Source organism: Lagopus leucura, unplaced genomic scaffold, assembly GCF_019238085.1.
Source record: "Lagopus leucura isolate 7727_CA_CO unplaced genomic scaffold, USGS_WTPT01 Super-Scaffold_100027, whole genome shotgun sequence".
Classification (NCBI taxonomy): domain Eukaryota; kingdom Metazoa; phylum Chordata; class Aves; order Galliformes; family Phasianidae; genus Lagopus; species Lagopus leucura.
The window spans coordinates 2,583,836-2,603,966 of NW_024962278.1; the positions used below are offsets into that span (position 1 = coordinate 2,583,836).

Genomic DNA, 20,131 nt, shown 5'->3' on the forward strand with positions numbered 1-20,131 from the left:
TAATTTGATTTATGGTTTGGTTTATTCCAAACAGGGTTGCTGGTACTTGTGGATGGGCATTCCTCGTAGGGGAAGCCTTACACAGCTTTCACAAGCAAAACAGATTACAGAAATAAAAGGTCTCATACTGAAATACCACTACAGAATTGTCCCACACCAAAATGCTGCATCCTGGAAAGACAAGAGAAATCTTTGCTGGTGTTTCACTATGCGACTGTGGCTCTTCAATCATCTTTCTTTATTTCAGAAATTTACTGAGTGGTTTGGGGAGGTATTTTAATCACATAGGCCCTTCCTCACTGTAGGTTTCCTTGAGTTTCTGCATGTGATGTGCTCCTCATCTCTCAGACATGTTCTGTATTCGGTTTCTTAAAAGTTAAGCACAGGTCCGTTGCCTTGAGTAGTAAGTTTAAAATACAATTACTGCATTTTCTTTAATTCCCTATTTCTTATTAATATGGACTGTGTTTTCTATACAAATGCTTGGTATTTATAGCTCTATATCCAGTGTTCATGTTCACTGGCTTTTGATAGCCTGAGAAGAAGGATTTTACTGTCACTGCAAAGTGTTGTAAATAGGCCTTTTGGTTTTCTAAGGGTACTGAAAACATTGTTCTCTTTCATGCGCGTGCACAAATTTTCAATGTTGATCATTCTCTTCTTCGTGTTCACACAGTGATCTGCATCAGAGAGAGCTGATCTATCAACCTTGGAAGCTCTGGAGCACCTGCTCCATCCAGTTTTATACCTCTGGACTAAGTTCAGATATGTGCTATGTGAATCAGCTCTGTGATAGATTGATGACACATCTTTTGTCATTGATTGAAAACCCAAAAGACCATTGAAACCCAAATGTCAACGTTAGGAGAGATTTAGAAGGACAATCAGAATTTACATCAAAATTTGCAAAGTAAACCTCAGATGTCCACTGAGAATGAGCATTGGTAATTTTCGGAGAAGAGCCAGAGCTTTTAGAAAATAATATGATGAATCCTTGCGCTTTGACTTTGACAGGCATACTCTCGATTACTAGCTACTGAGGTAATGGGAAGTGTATTATATTCTGGAGGATCATAAATCTTACTGATTTAAATAAAATGAGGCTTAAGAGAGCAGAGTTCGCCTAATTTGCTATAAATTGACAATTGTGATTTATTAACAAGGACAAGGAAGTCACTAAGAAGTGCTGTTGCCATGCCCAATTGTTTAATCAGGTGCCAGATGAAGCTAGACTGGCAAAGATGATAACTGTACAGTGCTGAGGATGATGGGATATAAGTAACCATTATCTGTATATTTACTTCAGATATTAATGCTGGGAAAGTTTTCAGAGGCAGTTAAATCAGCCAAATGGTGGGGGATGCAGCAACAAAAGTAATATCAGTATCTCTTCTATTATCTAACTTCAGTATAATGTAGCAAATGCTGTTTTTCACAATGCTTGCAGACAGTGTTTGGATTTGTCATGTTTCTGTGTCAATGTGTAAGATTAGCTGTACAGAAACAGTAATGAATTTAGGAAAAAAGTAATTGTGTAAATAAATTCAAATTCATTTTAATTTTTTTTTTTCAAGATCAGAAATGGGTAAAATGTATTAATTTTTCAAGTTAAATTGATTGATTTGTAAACAGCAAATGCAAGAAGGGGCATTTTTATTACCCTATTGTGACAGAAGAATACAGAGAAATAGTAAATTCATAGCCACTGTGAGTATGCTAAGCTAGAGGCATCTGCGGGGTGGATGTCTGTAGCAAGGTCTGCATTCAGAAAGGAGAGTCGTAACCTCTCTGCAAACAACAGATGATCAAAATCTTTCTACTTCCACCTGGCAATCTAAGAGCAGTCTGATCCAAAATTACTGTGATATTACCCGTGTTTTGCCAAATAATTTGTATATGTGCCTAAGCAGATGGACCTAACATACACCCTGCCAGCTCTTGTAGCTGCTTGACCTTGCCAATGAGCGTCATCTGCATCTTTTTCAGATTGAGGCTTAGCCATTACATTCACAGCCAGGGAGAGCATAAATAAGGAAACAGTACCACCTGGATCAGTTGAAGAACTTCAGACTACTGTATGCAGATTATCACCGTGTAATGTCTACATATATCTTTATTTTAGTGAAATCAATTAGGAATCAGTTTCAAATGGTTTCATTGCTAAAATGGCAATAGTGTGAATCCCAGTGCTGAGTCCTTCCTAAGGTACAGTTAAAGATGCCACTAGATAAAGACTGTAGCATGAGTTTGTACCTTATTATGTAGCTGAATGCCATAACTTCAAGAGAGCCTTTTATTTCAATTCTCACTTTCTTAAGCATGAAAGAAGCAAAATTCAAGTCAAAAAGCTATTCTAGATTTTAAACTGAATTTTTTTGGTGTCTGTGTCTCCTACTGTTTCTGAGTGTTCTCCCCTCTCTCCTCTCATTGCATTTCACCTTGTTCTTTTATACAAAGCACCAGGAATCAAGCCTTGCTTACATACCACACTTAGCCCCTCGTTCTGCTATTAGACCTGTGTAGGTCTGAATGTCTGAACAAGTCCCACTGACCTATGCAGATGTCATTTCAATACTCAAACGGTCAATGTAAGTAATTAAAGTTTAAACTTTAAACTTTTCAGGCTCTGTTAAAGCAGAACAAAGCTATGTATGTGGCTATGTGTCCATTCTCTTTCACAATATTCACAATATTAAGAGGTTAACATTTTAAAGCGAGGAGATTCTTCAAGTTTAAATAGCGTTTCTGAATGCACACTCATAGAAGATGCTGTACATCTCAGTTTATCTTCTGTGAATTTTCCTTTTAAGCCCCTCATGAGGCACATTTATGTTATCTTTTCCCTTCAGTTAATGAGTACTTGTTAGCTTTTGTCCAGGACACCAATTGGACACGTGTATTAATGTTTGCATGACAGAGTTGGGTAGGAATGTAAGGGATTAGGTTTGGCATACAGTATCTTTGTAGCTGGTCATTTTTTATTATTTCTTTCCCTAAAACTTTTAGCCGTACCTTGAGAAAGGTACTTCAGTTGTTTGTGAAAATGTCCTGCTGCTTCGTTTGGAGTCTCTATTAGGTATTTGGTCTTAGTCTAGCACTTTTACTAAACACGTGAATGCTGCCATCCGCTCTCTGCTGATACCATCTAAATAACACTCTACACTGTTAACAACTTAAATGAATTCCAGTATTTTTTCTTCTACAGTTCTTTTTCCAGCATGCTTTAAAACATCGAAACCATTGAACAAGGCTGTCATTACCTGCAAAGAGGTGTCCCTGTGCTCAGATGGCTGCAGCCAGGTAGCCTTGTGTCCACTTGTGGGTGTCTCCTTCCTGGACTGCATCATGTTTGTAGTGCAGCCAGCAGCAAGAGCCTTCAGTTCCGGGGAGCTTCTGCCCCGCACCTGTGGCACGCTGTGCTGCTGCCTCTGCTCTGTGCTGGCTGCTGTTAGAAGGGGTGAAGGATCACTCTGGAGTGGGCAGAGCTCAGGTCTGAATGAAGATTTCAGCCTGCACAAAGCTGTCAGCCATGAAAATTAATTTTAAAGAAGTCATTGCACCTGACTGAAATGGTATCAAGGTGCTTTTTGGTCATGTTCTCCTTTGTTCTTTCTGCTGAGGTCCCAATTAGCTTTTGCTGCTACTTCTTGGGTGTTTTGCTGATCATGATGTAACGTTTTCCAGTACTGGGTACTTGTTAAGGTCAGAATTTGGCACAGCAGCAGCGAGCAACAGCTTGTACAGACACTGGTGCCCAGTATGGCTAATTGCTGCTGAGTGTGAAAGAGCTGACACTTTTCAAGCATGGTGGATAGTCTGTGCTCATTCACTGAAAATGCAGAGTTGGAGAAGCTCAGCTACAGCCTGAACCAGCTGAGGTACTTTAGAATTTAGAAGTCAGCTGGAATTGGAACATCTGTGTCTCTGTTCAGTGGCAGAAATCTTGTGTTTCACCACGCAATGCTTTCCTTTTTTATGAAAAATGAAAGGAATTCTATTAAGTGTTTTGGATCTGATGCTTTCCTATCAGATTAGATAAAAATTTATCACAGCTTAAGAAGCTAATTTCTAGAGAGAGATAAAATACTGCACCAAGAGAGACCTTCATCCTCTTGCTGTGGATTGCTGAGGCAGTCATGTTTTCTTTCCTGTCCTTGAAACACAGGCTGTGCCTATACTTCTGGTTCAGGCTTTATTAAGAGGCTCTTCAGCCTTGAAGCAAACATACAATATTCTCATTTGTAAGAACACTTCTTTCTAGGGAATGTATTTCAAAGTGTTTTTTCCACTGCAGAAATAAATTAATGTAAGTGATGTTTGACAGTGATTCCACTTTTCCAGGAAGAATGGCCTTTGTGTAAGTTGAGAATAGGGAACTGCATTATTCCTTTGAAAGATGTTTCTAAAATATCTTTGGGCTCTCGTGAGTAGTGACAGTCTCATGCAGAAACAGAATGGCCTTGCTGTGCTATAGATTTATTAGTACCAATTTTTTCTGCAGATTCTCTGCTTTTGGAATCCTTTGGTTATCATAATCTCCAGTGTTAGAGAAATTGCAGTTGTTTTGTGGGCTCTCAAAGTGCTACTGATAAAATCAACTGAGGGAAGAAGATCCTCAGTGAAGGATTAGGTGGCATTTGCTCATTTATTAGCGTGAGTAAACTGACTCAGAGACTCTTATTTTCCGAAAGCCAGATAGCAAGTTAGTGTTGTAATTAAGTCTGATTCAGCAACACATTCTGTTTGGTTTCTGTGATGCTTGAGGCCAATAATTCAGCCAAGTTCAGCAAAGAAATGAGAGCCTAGTCCAAGTCATCACAAATTTCATGTGTCAGTGAGAGACTGAAAATGTCTTGCTCTCATTTTAACATTTATTACATTTTTACAAGAATATTCAAGATAATCTGAAAAAATACCACAGAAATGATGGGAACTGTTTTATACAGTGTTCAACTGCATTATTAACCTTCAGAAAAAAATGAATGCTGTGATTTCTGCTTTACTTCTCGCTTCGTTTATCTGCAAAGGATTTAATATCTTAATGGTGGAGAGCTCATATGAAACAGAAGTGGCTGATGTTAATGAAGTATCTTAAACTGATCCGTTCTTCAGGGATGCAGTCTGACAAATACAAAAGGTTGCATCTTCCAGCTCCGTGAGGATGGCTCAGTGAAGTTAGCACACACAGATGGACGGACACAGGCGCTGGTGCAGCGGGGCGGCAGCAGATCAGGGCTAATGCTGCGTGGCTCATGGCTGCCAAGTGCTGTGGGCCGGATGGTGCCAAAATAAAACCTGCGTGAGCTTCCCTTGACGCTTCCTAAATCTTCCCTGAGACATTGGGGGGCTCGGGATTTCAAATGGAGAAGCACAGGCTGCTTGGCAAATGCAGTCCAAATGAAGCAGAACCTTCCTCTGCAAGGTATTTGCGTGCAGCCTGCACGGCTGCAGTTGGGGAATGAACTTGCAGTGAGGCAGGGGATTAGCCAGGTACTTCTGTTGTTGTTCGGAAGTGTTTCTCTTCTGATTTAACCAGGCAAAAGGATGTCCCTGTTTCTTTGTATTTACACAAATTTTAAAATGCAAAGCTTATCTCTCTGGGGAGTGCTGGGAGGAAGTGGTGGTTGACACAGAAAATACAGTTTCTTCTACCATTTCTGTAACAAAGCCCCTCTGTGCTGTTGGACAAAGGTATAATTACTGTGTATTGCGTTTTTTCTTCACAGTGAGTGGCAGTATGTCCTGCCCAACAGAATACTAAGGATTTCAGTAGTATCTGGGGAACTGAACTGCATGCGACATGGGCAGCCTGGCACTGTATGTGGACAGACCTGAGCAAATGAACTCTATAGAGCAGTTCACAGTTCACACTTAGTGGCTGTTGTGGTTTTGTTGTTTTTATGGGGCTTAATGAGGCTGTACCAATTTCAAAATGAGCGCTCCAGAGACAAGATGGCTGCTATAATAATACTGAACAGAAAGCGTGCACGGAGCATGAGCTGTCACAGAACCAGCACAGTCCCTGTCCCAGCAGTTTGTCACCCCCAGACTGGACACGTCATTGGAAACAGGGGCACCTATCAAGAGCTGAGCAAGAATTCCATCTGGTCACTGCATAGTGTAAGAGAGAAGTGGCCAGTTATGACCTGTTAGTATGATTTGACCAGCCTACTTGGTCTTGGCTCAAAGGGGTGAGCAAGAATTCCCAAACTGATGCTCAGCCATAGACAAACTGATCAAATTTATCCTACTGTGGTTTTCATGAGAGAGGTATTCCCTTAAAATACAGTAAGTCAAGCAGTCTTCACTCTGGAGGTTTTGAAACAAAGCTAGGGAACCTTTTCTTATTCAGAATGGAATAAGCCTTTCAAGTAGCTTTGTCATAACGTGAGAAATGCCAGTGTGGTCTGTGGTGTGCTTACCATAGCTCGCTCTCTGCCTGTAGTGCAGGCAGCAGCGTGTTTTGATTTCTATGGAAAGGACCAAGCTTGGTCAGCACTTCTTTCCAGTTTTCTTTCCAACCCCACTACTCACCATCGTCCAACTGGGGATGCCGATGTCCGCTAACTGCCTTCCATATCTATTTTGGATCTGTTGTCTATGGATTTGTCTAATGGCTTTCATGCTATCTCACTTTACAGTCCTGTGTTTACAAAATTCCCAGAAGCTCATAGTCTGGCAAACTTATTTTTTTTTTTTTAATCTGTAGTACGCTTATCTTTTAATATCAGTCATTGTTCCTCTTCTGCTGTGGAGTGTACTGAGAGAGTAACAAATTCTGCATTTACCAGTTCTGTTATTCTGTAAACCTCAGTCATAGCATTCTCGTCAGCTTTTTTTCTCCAGACTAAGTCCTGTTCTTTGTTGTATATTCTCCTATATATCCACCTTTTTAAACATTTTGATACTCCTTTTCTGTGCCTTTTCTAACCCCACTCTATCCATCCTGAGGCAAGCTAATCACTGTTAGATATCTGTCAAGTACAGCTTTAGGCTTGTCTTTTTGTAATATGGATATATAGCAAGTGAGAGCAGTGAAGCCTCAAAGATGAAAACTGTACTCACAGTTGATGGTCTCAGGTGCAGGTATATGGCTGAAGCATTGACACGTTCCATTTTCATAACACAGCAATCTTACAAAAATTGAGACTACAGAAATAATTATTTTAGTGCTCCCTCCTGCTGTACATCATACCAGATATTCAAAGTCAGGGAACTGTTGGAAGCTGTTGCAAAGGCAGTGGAGAAAGGAGTGGCTTTTGATTAGTGTTGTGAGCAAGGATGGTCGGCAGTGGTAGTGTGGTGTTTGGTACTGATAAGTGAAGGCTACAGCTGTTGTGAATTGGTGTCCTGGGCTGACATCTGCCCTCTGTGTGGATTTCCAGATAGATACATCATTGTTACTCTTCTGAAGTACAGTATATATCGTGGTTCCTAAATCAAAGCCAAAAACCCCAGCAAAACTGACTGAATGAGAGTGTCTCCTTTGATATTTTTCTCATTTTGATTGCAATCATTTATCAGCTTTCCAGTAGGTGAGCTGGCAGAGGGCAACTACTAATGGGATCTTCGATAGAAAAAGCAGAGATCTCTTGAACTTCTTGTGATTGCACAGATCCCTTGAGTGCTGTCAGACTTTCAGGTGTCTCTATTCTACCCTGCTGTGACAGTAAATGAAAGGAAAGAACAACCTCTTTGATGTACTTGGCAATTTTACAAATAGCTTTTTCTAATCAGTAGAATATAATGATCGGATAAATATGTCTAGGCTTTGAAAAGCCAAATAAAAAGTCAATTGGCAGCAGTGGATATTGTCCAAGCTGGTGAAGTTCAGTTGGAAATAATGTATTTTTTAGGGCAAGTTTTAAGAAGAGACTGATTCAATGCTAATATCTCAAACAGGGTTCAGTGTGTTCTGTAGATAAACTCAGCTCTCAGAATAAAAATGGATTTCCCTCTTGTAGTTTTGACAATGTGTAGTAATGAGTATGGTGTACAGTTACAGTTTTTAACTGAGCACTTGGTAAATGAGGGTTGATTACGTGGTCCTGTGCTGACTGTGTGTGGCCTTCTGCTTACCTTTGGCCATGATTCAGTCCTTTCAGTGTAACTAATGTTGGGGATTAAAATGGGCTAGAGTAATGATAAAACCAGCTGTTTCCTTAAAATAAAAAAATGAAAGAGTTAACCAGTATCTTGAAACTTAAATGACACCAAAATACCCGCTAGTCCCATTGGTTGGAAGAAATGCCCTGCCCAGATCCTCATTTTAGTGATACATGTATCTGCCCATCAGTAAAGAACATATCTGAAGTTCTCCTTTAAGTGGTGCCACACATAGAGTAAGGGAGCAAAAGGTTGTGATTCAGATGACATGCATTTTACTAACCTTTTTTTCTTTTAAATTTTCTCAAATAGGGTCGGGACTGCAGTGTGCCCATTAATTCTTGCATTCAAAATCCATGTCAGAATGGAGGGACCTGCCACCTCACCGAGGCAAATAAAGATGGATTCAGGTAGTAACACAAAGTTCATTTAAAGCAAGATGATAAAATAGTTGTGTTTCTACACTACATTAATGAAGTATAATGAGTACTTTGTAAAAGCTGCTGCATGTGACAGTTCTATCTGCCAGACCAAAAATTTAATCTGGTTTCATTGGTGACATACTGTTTCCTCTGAAACAGATCTCCTTATTGTCTCATAATGGGTTATACTCTAAGAGCTATTTTGAGCAGTCTGCCTGATCTGTATTGTGTTATCTGTATGCTAATTTTCCTCAGGGCATATCAAACTCATGCATACCCCTTTTTCTATTTGTAAAATAAGCATCTGTTGCTTGACAACCAGATGCAAAATGTTTTCATACTGCATCTTGTAGACAAACAGGCTTTAAAGAAACAATTAAAAAACATGAAGAGATTGCTACATCTTGTTGGGCATAATGCCTGCAAGACAGTAGCCTTTATAGCTGGACATCATGGGTTTCAGTTTTCCCCTATAAGAAAAATGTAGCTTAGATTGGGAGACTCCAAGAGAAACCCAGACATTTTTCATGCAGTTAATGGGAGATTTGTGCACCCTGAAGTCCTGTTTTACCGCTATGAAATTACAGATTTCAGGTTTTGGCCACTAGTTGTCATTGAAGTTGCTAGAAACTGTCTTGCAAAAAGCCATTTTTCAAATCTTCATTGATTTCCTCCTCAATATTTATACTATTTCTTGCTCAAAATATGTGCAAAATTACACCATGATGTTTCAACAGAATATATGAAAGTCTCATCTCTAAATGCATATATTCATTACTCGTGCTGCTGCTGTGTCTTCTCCTGTGCACTGCTTCCTCTTCATGACAGCTGGAGTGAGACACAGTAATACAAGGTTTATAAATGGGGTAAGCAGGAGTCACACCAGTGATTTTTTTTTAATTTTTTTTTAGTTCCAGTTTGCTTTCAGCTGTAATTATGACTGTTCCAGATGAGGTTAACCAAGTTTGTTAACCAAGTCAGCAAACCCATATCCTCTTATCTCAGAAAATAGACAGAACCAGGTGGAAGACTGAGTGACTGAAAGGACATAGGGGGATCTGGAAATGCGCCATCCAGCCCCCAGCTAAAGGCTCAACAAATTTTATGTTTCCAGCAAAGCGCTGTGGCTTCTTTTTGATTTCCTAAATCGCTTGGATGGGAATGAGGCACAGAAGAGCTCCCGTCTTGCCCTGTAGGTGGGATCAAGGCAACCCTCTTTGAGCAGCTATGTCAAAACTGTGAGCAGAGCAGCACATCCCCTGGATACAGATGCATGCATAGAGTTGTGTTGGTGCATGGTGGTGAGACAAGGAGATTCTGCAGTCCATAGCACAGAAATGGTCACCTCTAGTTTTGGGAAAACCGCTATCCTGCTCTGGTAATCTAATATCCTTCTTTTTGATTCAGATGCTAGCAGCCCCAGCAGGATTTGGAGTACAGATTCAGTTTCTGTTCAGAGGAATAATGGTCTGTTGGTCTTCAGTTCAGGTTCCCTTTGGGTCACCCTCCTGTAATAGCGGTCAGACAATTTTCAGCAGATCGTGCTATTGCAAAGTTGCATCATATTATGTCACTCAGTACTCATTTTGCAAAACTTTATCTGATAGTAAAAATGTGCCAGTAAAGCATTTGATAGTATCTGTAACACTGGAGCAAAAAACTTCAGTTTGTATTTTGGTTCAGATTTTTGTCTGGCTTTATTTCGTGCTATGGTAGAAAGTAAAAAGAATGCTTTAATTGACCCAAAATGAAAGCTGCTTCTGATTTTTTTCTCATTAAGTTTCCATTTTCAGGGTCTTTGCTTCTGTTCCAGAAAGACGTAGGTTTCAAGGTCCTTGGGAAACAGCAGGAGTGGTTGTGTTGCTTGACATCTGGGGCTTTGTAGGGAAGATTTCTGCTTTTATAGTTATTTATATAGTTTCAGTTGGTCTAATAAAAGACCTATAAAACCATATCTTGTCAAAATCTTGCTTCATAAAATTGAATATTCAGCTTATGCACTGCTGTAGTTCCTCACCATGTTTGTAATGCAGTTAGCCCACTAAAGTATCCTTGGCTTCGTGCTGCTCTGAAGAGCAGAGTGTGGGGCTTGGGCATGTCTTAGAGAAGGTGTGAAGTGGGGATGAAACAGTGAAGGGGGAAAAAAAAAGAAGCATTTTGAGATATATATTTCTTTTCTTTTTTTGTTGGGAAATCTCTTCTCCAGTGGATGGCAGCAGCTGGAGTTACACGCATATAAATTGTGTTCATCAAGATGGGAAAATGTTGCCTTAGATTATAGGCTGTGAGGAAGTGGATGTCAAAAACATTTTCATGAGAGGCCTTCTTGTATTTTTCTGTTGTGTGGCCTGTAAAAGAAATTATATATTCTGTATATTCTCTTCCCTAGGGAAATACATTCATACACAAGCTCTGCTGCCAAACTTGTCAAATCTTTACTCTTTTAAAAAGGAAACTTAAGCCAAAACTCCCTGCCTATGAAATGCCAAGCAGTTTAACTCTCAAGTTTCTGTAGTTTTAGACAAGAAAATTACCTTTTAAATAGTGCAGAGGTGGTGATGCTCACCAGGCAAAGACAGGAAATTCGATGTTACGACTGAGATTCCAGCCCGACTCACCCGCTGTGTCCAGGACCTGCCAGGGTTCCAGCAGCAGGGCACTGGGTCACTGCGACTGCTGCAGGAGTGGGTTCTGCTGGGGCAAGCAAAGAGCACAGGTTCAACTGCAGTTCTTCAGTCTTTCTTGGCACTTTGTATTCTTGCACTCTTTAAAATCTGCAATATTTTCTTTCTAATATTTTTCTTTTAAGATAGGGTCTTTTTCTGCATTAAAGATTAATTAAGAGGCACTGTGTGACTCAGGGGATTAGAAACATGAAGTTCTTCCGCTCTTTACATTGCTCATTCTAATCTAATCTATGTCTGCTGTGACAAAAGGTTGCCAAAAAAAGGTGCTTATTTGAGACCGATAAAACAAGATGGTCAATCAGACATGTCACGCTCATTTAGCATGCCTAAAACTGGGACTTTGATGTAGGAGGCAGAGCTGTCAGCTCTGCCTTGGAGTTAGCTGCAGGCAGCCAGCTTATCTTTGCTTGCCTACAGTGTTGGGAAACAGCCTCTGCAGTATATTTCAACTTTTCTCCACGTATAAAGATCTCCATTGTACAGAGCATTTTCTTTAGTGTTTTGCCCGGACTTTAAGTTCCTTCATAAATGCAAAACCCTGGAACAGATTAACTGCCCAGTGGTAATTCTACCTAGTTCAAGAACTGTTGTGCTTCCAGGCTACTCTGTTGGCATGCAGATGTAGATAGCTTCTTTAGTAAGAAGCTATAATATTCTTGAAAGAATTTACCATTGGTATTTAAAAGTTTTTTGGTTTTTGTGTGTGTGTGTTTTTAAGCATGATACACTGTGTGTATGCCTCTTTTAATAAACAGATTCATGACGGTTTGGAAAAAAAATTGAATAGAATGAACTTAAGAAATTGTCAATGTACTGCAGCTCCAAAAGTTTAGTCCCCAAAGAGTTGTCATTAATTGATGTGTTGTATTTCACCTTCAAGAGAATAATTATGATGTGAGATTTTATTTATTTTTTTTGTTTTTAGGGGAGCACAACACTAAAACAGAATCCCTAAACTGGAAGGGAATTGGATCTTTATGAGGTTAGATCACAGCGTCTTAGGAAATGGTTCTTTCTTCCATAGCTCCATTGTTTCCAGGGTCCAAATGAAAAGCTGTCTCACAGTGCCTCACTATTTAGTCAGCACACAGTTTTCATCATTGTCTCTGGAATTAATTTTCTCTCTCGGTCAGCTGGAACTTGAGTTTGATGACCTCCCAGTCACTCTGCAAGCTTCATTTTTCTTCTAAGCTTTTTCTGGGAAAATACATACAAACAGTCCCAAACTGCAGCTCTTTCAACATATGGTTCAATCCAGGTCCCAAACTGTGTGTTTTATCATTTAATTTCAGTCCTCATATTTGGCACATTTGAATGCAAATCAAAATAAAGAATCATACGTAAGCAATAATGTAAGGACTCTCTATAATACATCGGGACCAGTAGCCAAATGTCATCAATTATGCTGACATCTCCTTCAGTATGGAATGTGTCCTAATACTAAGCAATTGTATGTTAACAGTTCCATATGCATTACTACTAATGGTAACTATTGAGTTGAATCATTCCTGTGATAGTATTTAATAATGTCATTTTTAATTGCATACATGCAAGCTATCCCAGTCCTTTTGTGGAAAGAAAATGGTGTTATATTCACATAAAAATAACCAGCACAAAACCACTCTTGTTGCTTTCCTTTAAATGGAGAGAAAAATTTGTGCTCCCAAACCAAGACCTTGGATGCCAAGTTGCAGCCTGGAGCATATTTTTATGGCTGAGTTACAGGCCCCTGAAAAGGGGGTGTTGTAATCAAAAAGCGTGACAAGATGAATGTGCCACTGTAATTAATTAGATGTCTTTACCCCTTCCCCTACACTCTTGCTGCCACAAAAGATGGTGTGCCAGCTGTTCGTTCTTATCTGCCTCCTGTACTCCTCAGCATCATTGTGGGGTCAGCAAGGAGATATTTTATTAGCAATAGTGAGATAGAGATTAGAAAAGAAAATATTTCTTTGCTTCTTGCGTCCTGAATTGGATTGATGTGAGCATTCTGGGTTTGGTTATTCATGGTGAGGAGTTTCTAACTCTCATGACCTGTGAGTGCTCACCACAGGACCGAAGGAGGGTAACTGTTGGCATGTGACCTATGTGCCTGTCCTCTTCTCCTCTAAGAGGTATTACTGTTGTGGTTGCTCAAGGCATGTTCCCTACCCTTTTTACTTCCTCTTTGTTATTCCCCATGTTTCTGAGGTTGCCCAGAATGTAGCCTCATCCTCAGGGTCCAGCCTGCCATCTGCCAAATAAGAAGTGCAGCACTTTGTATCATATCTACCCAGGAGTCTGTGCACTCTTCTGGGTGTGTGGCACACATGAGGAAGAGAAGCAGATGTAATACTGAGAACAACCAGCTCAATAGTGGTACAGGTTCCCTTCACAGATTCTGAAGGCCTCCTATTTGTCCTGGGCATTCCCTAGCTCAACTCTGTGCAGCTCACACAGGGTAACTGCCCCATGTCCTCTTATCCATCCAAGCTGAAAAAGTACCCTGCAGTTGTCTCTGCGCTGGAAACTCTCCTGGTTTCAGGAAGCAGTGGCTGGCAATTAGTGTGACTGCTCTGGTGTTTTCTGTTATTCATCCTCCTCAATCAGCAGTGTTTAACATTTGTTCAATGCCTTTTCTGCCACCAGAACTTGCATGTGAGAGGAAATGAACATCTGAGTGTGTAGTTTCGATTAGGACTTGAAGCAACCCTTCCATTCTGCATACATGCTTTCTATGACTAGTGAACAGCAATACTGACATTTCAAATATCACTGCTGGCTTCCTAGAAGCTACTAAAATGGTTGCAGCATTTAACACATGCTTTTAGACCCTCTTTTAGGCAACTGTGGCCATTATCTCTTCATCACTTACAGTTTAGAATACAAAGGTTCTCTTAGCAACCATAACTTCTAGATGTGGGGAGAAAACTGAGACTGAAAAAGAAATTCTTCAAGCACTTAGTTTCTTACACTCACTCTAGGGACCATACAACACGGTTTTGTGAGATAAAATATTTAATGCAATTATTCCTCAATAGTGTCCACATCCTCACAGAAGCATTACTAGCTCTGCCATTGTTTGTCTGTGTTTAACTTTAGTTAAATCATCTAGGCATCAGCAGTTCTTCTGCAAATAGATGTTGGAGGAGCTGTGGAAGTACTGAAACCTTATTGCACTCATAAAAGCAGCCATTCCCAAACATTTCTTTTTTGGATGAATGACAAAGTGGTAATGAGAAGAAAATGTTCATGTCTGTAAATTCAGTTCAAGATGTTCTCCTTTGAAGAAGGAAAACCATCTTAAAGCTGACAAGTTGCCCTGTGATCATATGGTCCTCAATAAGCAAGTATCCACATACTCGTAAAGCCATTAGCAGAGAAGCCAAGGAGCTGAATCCTGTGAAGAGTGTTCACTCTCCTGCCTTGGAGCCGCTTCCTTCAGTTCTACGGTTATCAGCAAAGAAAGCAATGGGAAACACAACAAAGGCCATATACTGCTGATGCTTTTATGTCTCATGTAAATAATTATATGACCCCATGAACCATGAGATTTCATCCTTCACCAAACACATAGGGTTAAAATGTTATGTGCTTCACAGCAGAAGTGAGTTTGGCTTTAGTAACTCTCTTGTATGTATTTTAATTTCATTTTCTTTCCCACAACCTCCTGCCCCTTCAGATCCACGCTAACTTTTATTAATTTTTGTCTTTCTCCCAAGCTGTTCTTGCGTCCTCGGCTATGAGGGGGAGAGGTGTGAAATAAACCCAGATGACTGCGAAGATAATGACTGTGAGAATAACTCTACATGTGTGGATGGGATCAACAACTATGTCTGTCTCTGTCCTCCTAATTACACAGGTAAGAAAGGTCCACAATTAAAGAACAAGAATACATGAGGAGTCTCTGCAGTGCTGAAGGGGAAGGGTCTAATTGCGTGTTTACTTTGTCATAAATGCATAATTAACAAAAAAAATTACTCCCATTTCTAAGCTCCCTGTATGTTTTACTGATGAATGACTGGAAAGGAATCAGTTCTACCAATATTCAACACAAACACAAACACTCTTCTGAGTCAAATTGCTGATTCTTCATTGTAAAATACACTCAAAAATGCTGAAATTTTAAGTGTCCATGAAATGTTTATTTCTTCACATGCATTCACTACATTTCAAAAATATTCCCAGTACTGAACTGAATCTGATACACATCTGATATAAATCTTGAAAAACTAAAATGGCTCCAGTTTAAATTATGGTTGTTTTTTGGGCATAGCTTTCACTGGAGATCTCGAAGGCATATATTAAATAAGTTAAGCCTGATAATTTGCTGTTTAATTTCATTATCTCCATTTCACAAGTGAAGAAGCAAAGACTAAGAAACTGCAGGTTCAGTTGTATTTTTAAGAGTGCATCTATGGCAGTTAGCCCAGCACAGCAGATGTGCAGTCACTTGCTAAGCCCACAGTGACAGAAGTTGGTAACTGAGTTAGAAATGGAATGACTATTTCCAGTGCCCATGTTGTATTTCAGAGAAGTTCCTTCCTAAAACTTCTGCAAGGCCAGAAACCTTCCTAACTGCAATCTAAAAATGTTTTTTCTCAAATCGTTACTGGAGTATACTACTGACTCATTCAGACTGTTAGCACAACCTCCACAGCATGGAGCAGTGAGGAAACACCTGCAATAGTTCCTACTTCCATCCTTTGAAATGGGCTTATTACCTTCTAAGCATGGAGAAGTAATGAAGGACTTCTTGTACACAGGAATATATTGCATGTCAAGGGATTTAATGAGGATCAAGCTTGAGTGTCTGGGTGAGGTGGAGTAGGGGAAAGCTTCTAGAATTTCAAACTTAAAATACTTTTGTGGCTGATACAAAGGAGGCCCATGTAAATCTTTAGCTGAGAAAAGCCTTATGACTTGAATGTACATTTATTGGAGTTCTAAAATGATTTTTCTGCCAAAAACTGGAAAGCTTCAACTTAGCAGAGTAAAGAGTTTTGCCTGTAAGCATGTTGAGCCAATTGTGCTTGCTTGTGCACTATTTATGTGAGCTATTCTTGGGTGGTTTCAAACAAAATTCTATACAGGGCGGCAGAGCCTTTATATTTACAAGAGGAAATGTATTTGCCAAGCCAAGAAAAGATATATCTAGTAAGGAACTAAATCCACTATATATGCAAATGCTATTTCCTTTTCACAGGCTTATTGCAGATTATTTTGGTTATTGAAGAGAAGAAAAGCAGGAAAGAACTAGATTGGGATTTCTTCTTAAATAGCAATCTGGCTACAGGCCAGAGAATTCACATGATACTTAAGAATCAGTTTTGAAATGTTTTGAGTCAACTTCCATCTTATTTTTTTACCTGCGTATTGTCTGTGCTTGTTTGGGGGAGTTTGTCAAATACTTGTGTGTTGTAACACTGCATGCTAGATCCCAGCCTTGCATGTAGTGTGTGCACGATTGTATGTACCCACAGTAATGATCTGCTGTTAGAGTACAGGCAGTAGCTTTGACTGCAGTTGAAACAGACTTAGTGAAGAAGAGCAGGAAATATTTCTGGAAAAATATGATATAGATAGTGAAGTGAAGAAAGGCTACAAAAATGGGAGGGTAGCTTAAGTTTGAAATCTGATGAGTTTACGTGTTTCTTTTAAAAAGGGAGAGTGTAGCGAACTGTGAATTGCCAATTAAGAATTGCCTTAGCCTGCTTTACCTCCTTTTTGGAGATGGATATTCCATCCAGCCTGACCAGTCACCTGGAAGGACTCACTGCAGTGCAGCTGGCTGGGCTGAAATATCCTCTGAGATGTGCCTGGCCCTGTCTGAGCAGAAAGGCATAAAGTAGCTGCAAGAACTCAAACCGTCAGCCAAACAAATGTTACATACATGCCAAGTGAATTTGAGCCATGATTTTGAGGGTTCCATAAGAGTTGAATCCAAACACAAGAAACTGAACATCATTTGAAGTTACTTGATTGAATGAACAGCAGCTAAGGAAACTTCATGGAAGTAAACAGGCAAGTCATGAAGAAGCACTTTAAAAAGGAGGGTGTGCATGACCTGTAAAGAGAAGGATCCATAAGCATAGAGTTTGGCTGGAGTCTCCTATGAGATCCAGGGCATCTCTGTGAATATTCTCCTCAAATAAACCATGGTGTAGTGATACAAGACCTGAAGATAGTAAGGTAGTACCTTTAAAATGAAAATAATCATAATAAATAAATAGGTGCTGACAACTTTAATATTGTGTTTGAATACACTGAGAATGGTGAATGCTAACATTTCAAGATCGAGTGTGGTTTCACTGGGGGGTCAGGAACTTATTGCTGCTCTCATAACTGCATTCAGCTCTCTGCGTCCCTCTCGGGTGCTGACTCTGCTAATCATTCAGTTAGCAAACTGTATGTGCTTCAGAGCTGCCAAGTGTATGGATTCTATGTGTATGTATGTGAACAAAGAAAGAAAGATGGGAGATACTTTCAAAGGCAAAAGTAGCTTTTGTGCGAAGTAGTTTGGGGTATAATGGACTCACAGTGCCATGCTTTGCCAACAGGGGCAGTGATACCCATAGGTAGGGTGAAACCAGTAGGACAGAAAAATACAGGCAAGTATCTCTTTTTGTTGGGACCAACTCTTCAATAGGGACAAGCTGAGAGATGAGAAGGAGGATTAGAAATGATGCTTAAGAACCATTGGGAGGTTAAGAATAGGTCTTCAAGTTCTCAAGAAAAGTCATATTTGTCTTAAGAGAGTAGGCAGAGCAAGACTTTTCATACTTTACTAATGCCTATGCTGAAAACAGAAATTTCTGTAAAAGCTTGAATGGCTGGATTTGGTAGCTGAACAAATCCAGACCATATGGTTTTATCCAAGAAATGTTGATTCTAGGTACAACATGGATTTCTCACCAGATTAGTTTAATACAAATTAAGAATAATCTAAATTATACTGGAGTTCAGACAAGGTGTTTCTGTTGTAATAATCTGTGATGTTTTCAGTAGCCTTCAGGCTGGTTGCTGTAGATGCTCAGCATCTATTTCAGATTCAATTTCTTCTTTTCAGATTCTTCTTTCAGATTCTTCTTTTCTTGACTGTACAGAGAGGCAACGTCTTAATCCCTCATCACTCTTTTGTCTTGGGTGCTATAATACTTCTAAGACTGAATCATACTACAGTAAATATTGGAGAATAAATGCATTTTGTAACGTGAAGAAGTTCCTCCAGAGTACCTGGAGGAAGAAGATCCAAGAGCACGTGTGTTGTTCTCTAAGAACTGTTTTGCGATCTCCCCTGATTTCTTTGATTAATGTGTAAATCTTAATAGTAAATCTTATGTTCCTATGTGAAAAAGAAATTAAAAATGCATGTGTTGGAGATGTTGGCTATTGACAGGTAGACAATATCCATGGTTTGGTTTTTTCCATACCTCAGTATTTTTGTGCTTTATCTTCTGTCTTTCAAGTTTGACTTGTAGCCTTTTTAGGAAAAAATATCCCAAATACTGGTGCATACGTTTTTATTTCGTTGGTTTTAATAATGAAAGCCAGAAATCTTTCTTCAATTAATAGTTTTTTGCAGTGTTTTCCTTTAAAATTCTTTGACAATTTTTTCCCCACACAAAGTAGGTTGCAGATAAAAAAAAAAAAAAAAGCAACCGATTTGGTAAGTGACTGCTGAAGGAAGGAATTTCCCACACTCCAGCCCTATTTCACTTTCATTTAATTTTTTTTTTTAAGTGCAATAACCTTCTTCCTCGTTTTTTTCCATCTAATCATTAATACAACATGCAAATACAAATGGATTGTATGAAATAGGAAAGCGTAAGTTAAAGAGAACAAAATAGAGAGAGGAAAGTAGGCAGATAGCTGATTGCCATGTAAAGAAGGAGTCTATGGCAGAAAAGGAGACTTGATTCTCCTTAATCAAACCTTTGCTTGAACAAGTTTTCCTCCCTGTTCTTCAGCATTTTCCATGTTTGTTGTGTGCATTTATATAACTGAACCAACTCACACTGTGTAGCAGAGTACTGACTGCCTTTGCCTCCATTTGATAGATTCTTTTTTCTTTGCCCAACTTCTTACTTTATTTCTGAAGCTAAATTAAAAACATGTATTTCCTCTGGGATAATCATAGCCCTAGTCTAGCCAGCTCTACAGCTTGAGCACTTTATCAGCTGTTTTACAACCTGGTCTGACCATTTGATGGGCTTACAGTTTTGTAGTCTTTCCTCTCCAAAAATGAAAATATATAGGAATATTAGAAGAGGAAGCTATGAATTAGTAACCCCAATCTTTTCTTTTTTGAGTTTTTCTAATATTTGTCCAATTCCTTCATCCTACTGTTCTCTTAAATCTTCATCATTCTCTCGATCTCTTAACTTCCTTATCTTTGTCTGAATCTACAGCTTTACCATGCCCTATCTCTAGCTAATATCAACACAATCTCCCTAGCTTTTTGTTTTAGCAGTGTAGACAGAATTGATACCATTTTTTTCCTTTCCATTCCCATTTTCTTTTCTTTTTCATCCCAGACAATCTTGAGAGACTTCACTGATTTGTTTGTAGCTACAGATCAAACATACAGTTTTATACCTCCAAAAAAAAATCCTTCCTTTACTCTCATTATTGTCTGTGCTCTCACTTGAAGAAGTATTCCAACCTACATGAAGGACTGTCTATACCAAACATATACTGTGTAATTTGAGTTAGTTTATGCTTGACTTGCTACTTCATTTAGTCTTATTTGTGATTGCTGTGACTTCTGCTTCCTCCAGTCTGCCTGAAGCAGAAATAAGTAGGTCTCATGCAATAAATAAATCAATAAATATATCCATTTTTGCTAAGAATCCTAAAAAGCCTCAGCTAATGGCTTCACCTCTTTGTTCTGAGACCTAACAAAAAATAAAAAATCAGCGGCTTCTTATACTGAGA

At 39.3% G+C, this 20,131-nt stretch overlaps 1 protein-coding gene across 3 annotated transcripts in view; it reads left to right on the forward strand.

Moving 5' to 3' along the window:
• Window positions 1-20,131, forward strand: part of SLIT3 (slit guidance ligand 3) — a 472,709-nt gene that overhangs the window by 414,660 nt on the left and 37,918 nt on the right. For all 3 annotated transcript variants that reach the window (XM_042880662.1, XM_042880663.1, XM_042880664.1), the window contains exons 28-29: window positions 8,419-8,516; window positions 14,917-15,056. In XM_042880662.1, coding sequence (XP_042736596.1) covers window positions 8,419-8,516; window positions 14,917-15,056 — 238 coding nt within the window. The remainder of the gene's footprint in view (window positions 1-8,418; window positions 8,517-14,916; window positions 15,057-20,131) is intronic.